Source organism: Amaranthus tricolor, chromosome 14 (genome assembly GCF_026212465.1).
Source record: "Amaranthus tricolor cultivar Red isolate AtriRed21 chromosome 14, ASM2621246v1, whole genome shotgun sequence".
NCBI lineage: Eukaryota > Viridiplantae > Streptophyta > Magnoliopsida > Caryophyllales > Amaranthaceae > Amaranthus > Amaranthus tricolor.
In genome coordinates, this window is record NC_080060.1 from 4788581 (window position 1) to 4799421 (window position 10841).

The window sequence follows — 10841 nt, forward strand, 5'->3', positions numbered from 1 at the left end:
TTAGCAGAATACACAACAAGTAGATAATAAATTGATCGAGCTTAAGTAGAAGAAAAAATCAGTATAAATAAAATAATATGTGTATTTAATAATATTCCTAACAAAAGCACTAAATTAACAGAAAATATATATCATTGCAAAAAAAAAAAAAACAAAAACAAAAACCTTAATGGTGCAAAGGATTAGGACCCGTAGGAACAAGACGTTTCTGAGAGCCGTAAAGTGGGTCGGTTTCGGGTCCGGGTCGGAACGGGATCTGCTTGCGATGGTGAACTTTGAACGGTGTGAAATCAAACAACTGATGACTATTATTATTATTGACCAGCATTTTCCTGTGCCTTCTCAAATAATAAAACCCATAATTCTTGTAATTAAAATTAGTTATATTTTGACTGTAGTTATAATTATTATGATTAAATAAGAAGAAGAAATAGATGAAGATACAAAAGAGAAGTAGTATAAAGATAGATTTTTTGAAGGCCATTGATATAATGAAGATTTGAAGTGAACAAAATGAAAGCATTGATCATAAATAATGATGAATAATGATCATTAACTTTATAATTATAATATGAAAAGAACATTAATTTTTTTTTTTTAGGTTTTTTTGTGTGTAGGAGTAATAAATGAAGGAATGGGATTATTTCATAATAGTAATAGTGTGAAAGATGAAGAGAACAAGAAAATGAGGGGTGACAAAACAGTCCAAATTAGCTGCCTTTACGGTGAAGGAATTGTAGTTTGTATAGGAGAAGGCAACAAATTTAATAATACTACTACTAATAATAATAATAATAATAATATACTCCCTTCTATTCATCTTACCTGTCTCATTTCCTTATTGAGTCAAGTCACTTTAAATGTCTCATTTCTAATTTGAATACGTTAACTTTACCAATTTATCCCTACTAAATTTAACTTTTTTACACCTTTACACTTACTAATCCCACTTTACACCTATAAAAATTTAAAAACTCTACACTTTTCTTTTACACATGTGGTCCCATTTGACCACCTAAAAATGGTGAAAAGTCAAATAAGACACTTAGAGAGAATAGAAGGGAGTATTACTTAGTAATACTTATGTGTTGTCCTAATGGTTAAAGGTTTTCCGTTTGAATAAATTTTGTATAGACTTAATCCACATTAAAATAATGTACATCTTTATTAATATTCCTTCATTTTCTAATCAAATCTTTTAATTCAACTTTTTAAATTAAAATTTTTTAATTATTTTAAAGACTAGGTTTATACAAGACTTTTAATTTTCTTCCACCTTTGTGTTGGAAATTCAATTTGTTGGATATTTAATGCATCCTTATATTATGTGGAAGGCTAATAAATTAGCTTTAAATAATGTTTACATGTCAAGTATATTTCCATCCTGAAAAAACGAGAAAAATGTAAAAACAAAAGTTTAAATCGTGAAATGTCCCAAGTTCTTCAATTGTTCATCTATTTTTATAAATTTTAGGTGTTGAGGTGGTGGGTGGTTGAAATATCGGTTGTTACTTGGAAGCTTTGAAGCATGATTGTTCCGGAATACATTTACATGGATGAGCAACAGAAGCAACAACACAACTACTGGACGCTACTATTGATTTGCTCCAGCGAACATTTAAGTAGCTCAGACGAGCACAAACCTAAGATAGAAAGCAAATGCACCGGAAGTCAATCTCCCTCCAAACATTAGATATCACAAGACATAATGATTACACTTGTGCAATAGGCTGCATACGAACTTTTGCCGAGCTCAAATGAAAAGGGGACGAGCTGAGCCCTACAAATAAGGTTCACATTAAGGAGCACTACTCAATAGCTTTTGCATCATTTACATTTTACAAGTTAACAAGATTCACTGTCATCACCATCATCTACAATGGAAAAATGTCAAGAAACGTATACCCAATTCAATATTTGCACCTCTATAACCAAGGGAAAACAACGAGCATCACAATACACAGGCATCCGGCCTAAATTTACTGAACCTGATGCTCGAAAGGTGGGAAGAGTATCATAGCTTTTCCTTATGCCTATTTTCCGATGAGCAGCGAATTCTAATATCCACCTACCAGATATGAGCAAAATTCCGGAGAGGCTGTAGTGATCAGGAGTGCAGAGAACTAGAGAAATTGCTTTAACCAATGGCAGTTTTCGGCATCCTTCTCTAAGTCGTTCTTCATTTTATTCACATGCTGCAATGCTTGCTTCAAATCCATCTGTTCTAAAGGAAGCTCAGCAAACTCTTTTAAAAAGCGATGAGCCCTCGCTGCACCCTGAGAGACTGCATCTGGATCCAATGCCCTCTTCCGCTTCTGTCCCACCTTATATGTCCAAAAAACACAGTTAACAAGAGAATGTTTATGGCTTCTTGAATGATACATAGTACAATATTTAAAAAACTCTTTTGGTGAGATCAGGGTGATATTGTTTAGTGTATATTCAACTAATATAAGCCGGAAGATGGAACAGTGTTCAGGGTTGAGTCTGGTTAGGGTAACCCAAAACATGTGACATGCAGCAAACATGTGCTTGGGACATCAATGCAGTATCATTAACCGTAGACTGCAAGGTGATGTACGAGTGGCTCAAACTTGATGTATTTAGCAGATAATCACTAGCAAACATCATATATGAGCAGCAAGGAGTTGTTGCATAGCTCATTTCATTCAACAGATTGCCTTTAGTTTTCAAATTAATAAAGGAATTAATAGAAGGATAAAATGTTATCTGGCGTGCTGTTACTTTTTGGAAATATTATAAGACTTGGTCGTACATAAATAATAGATTCGATAGATAATTTAATGGACTCTTAAAAGGAAGGTTATGCCAAAGATGACTTGAATAACATAATAGGAGTTAAGAATAACGAGAACAGTTAGAATTTGCTGGGACATATGACAATAAGTAAGAATAAATGAAGGAAATATTACGTGAAGGAATTAGAAATCAGAACTGATTTTCTCAGTTGTAGATTAGTACTAGATAGAGCCGAGCAAAGTATAATCTCTATTACCGAGAATCTTTCACGTTCATTTGTGTTGGTTTAAGTAATCAACCTCAACATGTTGAGATTAAGGCTTTGACATTGTTGATACATCATTGTAGAGGGAGGGGAGGGCTAGCTAAAATATATAGTCGGGAGCATCGTGAAAAGGACCCATAAAGTGAAGGCTACAAATTGTGACAGATACCCGTACTTACAAGTGATACTGTAATGCTTAATATAAAACATAAAATTGATGAAATATTTTCTCATAGTTCTTTGTCATTTTTATATTTTTATAAGCTGTATTTGTTAGGTTGGTTCTGAATGATAACAGCCATGCAATCGACTGATATAAAGAGGAACAGTAACTGGCAATTGCTTAATGCCATCACCAAGAAACACCGAGTATTTCATGTAATATAGGCAGAATGAAGGTAAAGTGAATATTTTTATAGTTTATCTCTATGGAGGAGAGACCGACTTTGTATAATGTACCTCTTTTGAAGGGTCGACAGAATTAATTGTGGTAGGGGAGAAATCTTCCAATTCAGCCGCTTTTTCTCTAGCAAGGGATACAACCGTTTCAGGGAAGTTGGCAAACTCTGCGACATGAATACCAAAACTTTGATCACAAGCCCCTGGTTCAACCTTCAGAAAAAAAAGAGTAAACATTGAGAATGTGTCAAAAGATCCAAGTTTCGTTGATTGGAAGACAGACCGAAATGTAATACTGTCACTTTGAATTTGCTACCACAAGTACACTAATTGCTCAAAATTTCTATTTCCATGGGTCAGTCGGTATAATAAAAGTCCACTTATTGCTCGAAATTTCTATTTTCAGCTTCCTATATGCATATAGATTATAGACACATTTGCCAACAAAAAAACAGATGAGGAAAAACAATGAAGTAATACCTTGTAAAGCATTGTTAGCTTGCGACTTGCTGAATCTATGTGTGCACTAACATGGAAATTTGATATACCAACAGTCTTTTTATTGGAAGGTTCATCCCCTCCCTTATCATGGGCTAATGCTGTGAGTTCATGAAAGTGGGTTGCAAACAAAGTAGGTGCCTTGATGACATCAACAATGTGCTCACAAATAGCCCAGGCAAGACCTACATAAGTAAGAATTTTTCCATATAAGAAATCATCCATGAGTAGCGTATAGCCCGGTTCACAAGCTCAAAAAGCCAGCTTGCAATTTGAATTTTGAAATTGTAGTTACATCACATGATTGTCCCCAAAAGGTTAGAAGGAAAAATTTTGCACAAAAATAGAGATCGCATGATTACTGCAAAATCAAGAACTTACATGTTCAGCAACTAACGAACTGTAAAAATATCTAAAATACTCTTTCAACCCATATTATATCACAGTTTGGTTGACTTCATTGATATTTGCTTAAATTGTTAGTAGACAAGACCAGCATTCCACCCACTGCCACTTTATATCTCACCGCAAAGATATAGGTGGGATAATAAATGTCTTCCTTCACTACTATCACCAGTGAAGCACTCAAGAGTTTATCGAAGGGTTTCAAGAGCTGCTAGTTAGTCACAGTGATACATTTTTGTGTTTCTACACAATATGTCGATATCAGATTAGATTGGGAGTGTATTGATACAATTTGTGTCTCTTCAGGAAAACTACACATGAAGCTCTCAGCAGAATCTCTTTAATGTATAAAGATGGTTGGGAGCTATCCTAATGAGTATTGAGCAAATAATCTTTCCTCTTTGCATTCACTTATTTTCAAGTAATAGAGTTTCCATATACAAGCATGTCAGAGGAAACCCATTGTGCAACATCTCAGGTGAGGTAGCACTTTGGAAATGGTCGTCATGAAACCATCTTCGCAGTAAATGCAGAGTCGCAGACGGTTTAATGGTTGTTGCAATAACATCAAAAATCTTTTAAATTCTATGATGTGACAGATATTTTACGATCTAATTCTATTACTGTTTGCACCACTAATCTATCATCCCTGCAAACTAATGATATAATAGGAGTCTCCCAAGGTATTACCATATGAAATCCCAGACACATCACCACATTGTGAAGTTTTTAGGAACTTACTGCACAGCAGTAGCCAATATCAAGTCACTAAAGCCACAAACTATCCACAATTCCTAATAAAGTGAGTCTGCTGACGTGTATCATGGATGTGACAGCATCTGAGATTTGATACCACAGAAACTCCCAGTCCTTACTCAACCCATGGCAAAGTTCTTAAACAGCTACCAGCTAATAGGTGTATGCAAGTTGTGAAAGAGCATGCCTCAAGGAAAATTTATCAAGAACATAAGAATAGTGTATTGATATAAAAGTGGGACCAATCATCAACAGAGATTACATAAATTCATCAATAATCAATAATAAACAAAACCAATGATCAGAGAATAAGACATACCAAACCCATCATAAGTTGATGTCCCTCGGCCTAACTCATCAATGATTATAAGTGACTTGTCAGTGGCGCCCTTCAAAATTGAGGCAGTCTCGAGCATTTCTTGCATGAAAGTCGAGACTCCTCGCAACTACAAAGAAGAAAATGTAATAACAACATACCATCTAGTATTACAAATAAGTTAATGAGAGAATGCATAGTCAGAAAATGAAAGCTCCGTTACCATTTTCACTAGTAATGCAGAATGTCCTTGGCACATCAAACGGGGGAGCAATCATGATTCACATCACAAGTCCACAAGTACCAGCTTACAATATGAACCAAATTGTTTTTTTTGCTTTGCATTTTTTTTGAGGGGGAGGGCCGAAGTAAAACAGACAACATTAAGCTTATGTGCGCAGATCAGCAGACAACGCATTTTAGTCACTATTTTTTTAAATAAAACTGACAATTGACAATTCATACTACAGTACTTTTTCAAGTGATAGCTAAGATGTAATAAAAGAAATTAGTTTGATGGATTGATTGTAGGAAAATAAAAATACTAGAATATCTTGTAGGAACATAAAATATGGAGTATTAGATTATCTTTTCTAATATTTGGATATTAAGGTTATTCTGTTTTCTATTATTTAGGTTTAGCTTAATATTCTATTATTGCTATTTCCTTATTTAAGTCTCAAATACTTGTATAAATAGAGGTAGTACCTCTCATTATTATTTAATACAAACCAAGTAATCAAAACTCAAAAACACTATTCTCTACTTTATTATTTCCGCATTATTAATTTCTTCATTGATAATATTGGATGGAAGGAATATATTTTCAACTTCATGGCTTTAGGTCTTTAGGATATGAAATCACGTGACATGTGATAGAATTATTAGTTTCAATTCTATAATTTTGTATTGTTGATTAAGCATGTCATTTTTTAGTGCATCATCTCTTTTAGCAACTATGCTTAGAAGTAGGAGTCAACAGTAATACAGTATGGATGACCACAAGCATATAATTTTCACTTCATAAGAACTCACTTGGCAGTCACCAGCACCAACACGAGCAAATATGCAATCACGAACAGAAATACTTGCATTTTCACAAGGAACAAACGATCCCACTTGTGCCATCAAAACATTTACACCAACCTGAAGCAGCAACAAATAGATTAATCAAACCAAAATGGTATCTCAGACATAAACTATAAGAACCAAAACCATCCACATTGGCCCGGTAACAACATACAAGGAAATCTGAAACAAAAACCAAGCAACATACATGCAAACCACAAAAAGAAATCCACAACAACGTCATGCAAGACAACATGGAAGCATCGAGGATCTCATTTCATGTGCATAGAGTTTACTTGTACGGTTTTTGTCTAACGGGTAGAAAGTATTCAGAAACAAAGCAGCACCACCACATATAAGTTAGCATGTTATAAGCAATAGGAATGTAAAAAATACTAAATAGTATCCTAAATAAATATAAATATAAGAAGCCTTAAAGTTTTAGTAGACCAGTAGAGTGAAATGGACAGGATTCTCATGTAAAGATTGTGTCAATGAGAAGAAATGACGTGAAGCAGCATGTTATAAACTTGTGATGATAGGAATAAGGCATCATCACAATGAGAAAGAATGTTCACCTGTCTAATGTAAGTGGATTTTCCACCCATGTTGGGCCCTGTGATAATTTGGAACCAGCTTTGTCCTCTAACCTATTATATGAGAATTATTATTACTTTGACATTGTAACTGAGCATCTTAACTATAACTAGCAAAGGAATATTTCCATAAAAAAAAAACTATACTCACAAGTTTGCAGTCATTTGGTATGAAATTCACCCAATCCTGCGCCTCCACACAGGGGTGTCTACAGCCTTCTAATATGATATCCCCAACATCCTGTGGCAGCCAAAAGAATAAAAGTGTGACAAGTTTATCATTCTATCTTATAAACATCACTGAAAAGATGGGCATGGTCTTACAGATGAAGTAATATCTGGTCTTGTGTAAGGAGTAGGACAACTTGTTGCCAAGTCAGCAAAACCGAGTAATACATCCAGTTCAGCTAGCAATGCAGCTAACGCCTCAAAAACCTGCATACAAAAAACAACCTTGGTTGCATTAAACTATTTTGAGAAAGAGAGAAAAACAAAAAGCTAAAGCGTATCATACCTCAGAGAAGGTGGCAGCAGTCTGAACCACTCGTTGAACTAATTCCTTTTGGCAATTCTTGTACTCCTCCAGTATTCTCTGATACTGATCCCCTAGTTTTTTGAGTTTTGAATTTGTAAATTTGACACCATCCTTTCGTGTCTCAAGCACAATAAACTGTGTGGTAAGTTTTTTCCTAATTTTTGGCTCTTCCTTCTTTGTTATTCTAAAAACATGACCAAATTGTGTACCCTTCTCTAACTTTAGAACTTTATCAACAACGAGATCGAGTTCATCAGCAGTTTTTCTGTGAAGAGTATCTATTTCACGCGCAAGTGACTCTTGTTCATATTTTAGTTCAAGAAGCCTCGAGTCATAACCAGATGAAATCATGTATTCGCCATTCTCAAGTTGATCAAGGTCTATTGAAGTCTCAACAAGGGCCACAAACTTGTTTAAATGATCATCATCAGTCCACATCTCAATGGGCTCCAAAAACCTGTCCTTAATTAATGCAGAAAATTGCCCATCATACTTTCCAAGTGCACTTTTAATGTATGGAAGTCTAATGCTTGACTGCATCACACAAACAAAAGAAAAAATAAATAAATTAAAAGGTCATAGGCAAATTGTACTTTTATAGTAGTGAAACAAAAGAATGTCAATGAAAAACAGATTAAGTTCACGCTTCACACACAATGTTCCTTTACCCCAATGCCATTAATAGTAGAGGTGTTCAAAACAACCCGATGACCCGAAATTTGCCCGACATTGTAACCGAACCCGACTTAAAAAATGATTTTACAATTAAGCAAAAAACAATATGGGCACAAAACCCGATTTTAAATCGACCCAAAACACCTAACCTGAAATCAACCCGATAACCCGAATGAACACCTCTTCCATTAAGAGACAATTTTACTAAAATCTGGAAGATAATATACTGGCCAAGGAACAGCAAATAGCCGTTTTTCTTCTGAAGGCCAAAGGAAAACAGACAAAAACACTTTAATGTTTGCAACAATGACTTACCAACAGTGAAATTATAAATATTTACAGTAAATTGTGACAGATAATATATCAATTCAATAAGCCAAAGAAAATATCTCGCTTACTTGATAAAGCTTTACAACATGATGTAAACCAGCCCTTTTCTTTTGAAGATTGCGTATTAATCTTTCTATATCAGATATTCTTTTCAGATGCTGCCTCAAATCTTGGCGAAGTTCTATATCCTCCACAAAAGCTTGTACCAAATCCAGCCGAGTATTTATGTCTTTTACGTCTAACAAAGGCTGCTTGAGCCACATGTGAAGCAACCGTTTTCCCATTCCAGCCGTACAGGTTCTGTTCATCAAACCAAATAAACTAAAATTTTTGTTTGCATCATTTTTGCTCTCCATAACATTTAATGCTCTCATAGCAGCAGAGTCGAGCCTCATGCAACTACCCAGATTATAAGGCTTAATAATGAAATTTCCATAATTGCTTTCATCTGAAAGTAATTCTGCATAAGTTAGCAATGCGCCCAAAGCAGCAGGGGCAATTTCAAGTCCTGAAACTAGATCACGCACCGGCTCAATTGAACCTTTGATTAGTCTTCCGAGATCTGGCACCAAATCCCTGGCTTTAAAGTCAGATTTTTTTCGTTCAGTTACCATCACACCACATCTTGACAATGCATCAAGCAAGCCCCTTCCTTCGGTAGACTTGGAAACATCAGCTGGGAGTAGGCATTCCTTGCAACCCAGCCCAATCAAAGCTGATTCCACATTTGTAAAATGGCTATCATCCAGAAATTCAGCCAATCCAACCACTCTCTGACTTAGATCAACATAGCCCAAACCAACATTGCAACTATTTTCCTTGAAGTTGGGTAACAATGCAACAGTAGCAGGAGAATCCTGCATTTCATTATTGGCAAAAAGAATGTCTTCGAAATTGCCCAAGTTTCCTGGACTTCCACTCTTCATAAGTCTCCAATTTGAACCACTACCCTCATACAGTTCAATTGTATGGTCTGTCCTTTCTAAAAGTAGATCACGAGCAATCGTTTCAAACATGCTTTTACTTATAGTTACGCTGGAAAGGCCATCAGAACCACTACCTAACTGCCGTAAGGCCGTGGTAGTGTGATAATAAGTTTTCGCTATAAAAGCTGCATTTTCTCCATGAGCAGTAAAATAATCCTGTTTTTAAGATCGAGAATTCTTCAGATGAAGGTGACAGACTAACAGACCAATCTAAAGAGTTTAATACAATGTAACACAAAGTTTATATATTGACCACATCTAATACAGAAGATTCTATAGCTTACATCATGGTTGCAAATTATTCGATGAATATTGTTCTTAGTTAACCAATGAAAGAGGGCAAAGATACTATTTTTTGGTATCCTTAAATAGCTTTTGATGTTTACAATTTTAAGATAAGATATGCCTAGCAAGTAGCAATACACTATTGAGGTCACACAAGCCACAATGATATCATCTTACACAAAAACAACTACATAGAATACAATTAATGAAAATGAAGAAATTTCCCATATAATTTTCCTGGGAAACCCTAAAATAATACAACGGCAACATTATTTGCGGATACCATTAACAGTTAGGACAACATAATCAAAGAAAAGCATAAAACTGACCCGACGATCAAAAATTCGAACAGCCCGACAATCCTGGAAACAAAACAGATAAAACCCATTTTAGAAAAGTGAAGGAAGTTTACAATTGGACCAAGGCATTGGAAAGATTATAGGAAAGTAGGCTCACTTGAGGTAGGGTTTTATAGAATGACAGAAACCCTTGCGCCTGCTTTGCATCTAAAACAAAACAAAACCAAAATAGAAATGAAAATTCCCAAAAATCTTAACAGAGCAATTAGAAATTGAAGAATAAAGAGGAACCAAATTAGGGTTTTACCGAGCTTTAGTTCTGGGAGCTTGTTTTGATCCAGCAAATTCAAATTGTCCTCCATAAGCAACTCTAAATAAATCTAGCAGTAAAAATCAATTGGAAAAAAGGATTGCAAATAGTTAAACGATTGATAATGAATTCAGTGGAACACAAAGTTTATATATGTGGAGAAATGGGGTTCTTTGGTATTGGCGGGAAAAAGGAAGAACTGGTTTTGACGATGGCGGGAGCGCAGTATCCAAGAGCTGAGGCCTGAGAGCTACTTAGCCATACCCGAATATGGGCCCGGATGGTTTTCCCCATTGGATGCACCGAAGTTAAAAAAGAGACCAAACTCTTATACTTCCCCTGAATTTTAACAGTTGCT

The 10841-nt window shown here is 35.2% G+C and overlaps 1 protein-coding gene across 1 annotated transcript; it reads right to left on the reverse strand.

The window, feature by feature from the left end:
• Positions 1-1445: 1445 nt before the first annotated feature.
• On the reverse strand, positions 1446-10841 carry LOC130800449 (DNA mismatch repair protein MSH2). The gene is made up of 13 exons (XM_057663977.1): positions 10481-10841; positions 10331-10380; positions 10204-10236; positions 8672-9745; positions 7578-8132; positions 7388-7498; positions 7215-7304; positions 7046-7117; positions 6435-6545; positions 5403-5529; positions 3905-4107; positions 3485-3637; positions 1446-2324 (listed from the first exon to the last, which is right to left on the reverse strand). The coding sequence occupies exons 1-13, from the start codon at positions 10533-10535 to the stop codon at positions 2124-2126; spliced, it is 2835 nt and encodes a 944-aa protein (XP_057519960.1). The 5' UTR covers positions 10536-10841; the 3' UTR covers positions 1446-2123.

Coding starts and splice junctions, on each gene's coding strand:
- LOC130800449 (XM_057663977.1), bottom strand. CDS start 10,535: ATGGAGGACAATTTGAATTTGCTGGATCAAAACAAGCTCCCAGAACTA. Junction 7,305..7,387: donor GACCAGATATTACTTCATCT/GTAAGACCATGC, acceptor TGGCTGCCACAG/GATGTTGGGGATATCATATT. Junction 4,108..5,402: donor ATCAACTTATGATGGGTTTG/GTATGTCTTATT, acceptor TTACTTATGTAG/GTCTTGCCTGGGCTATTTGT.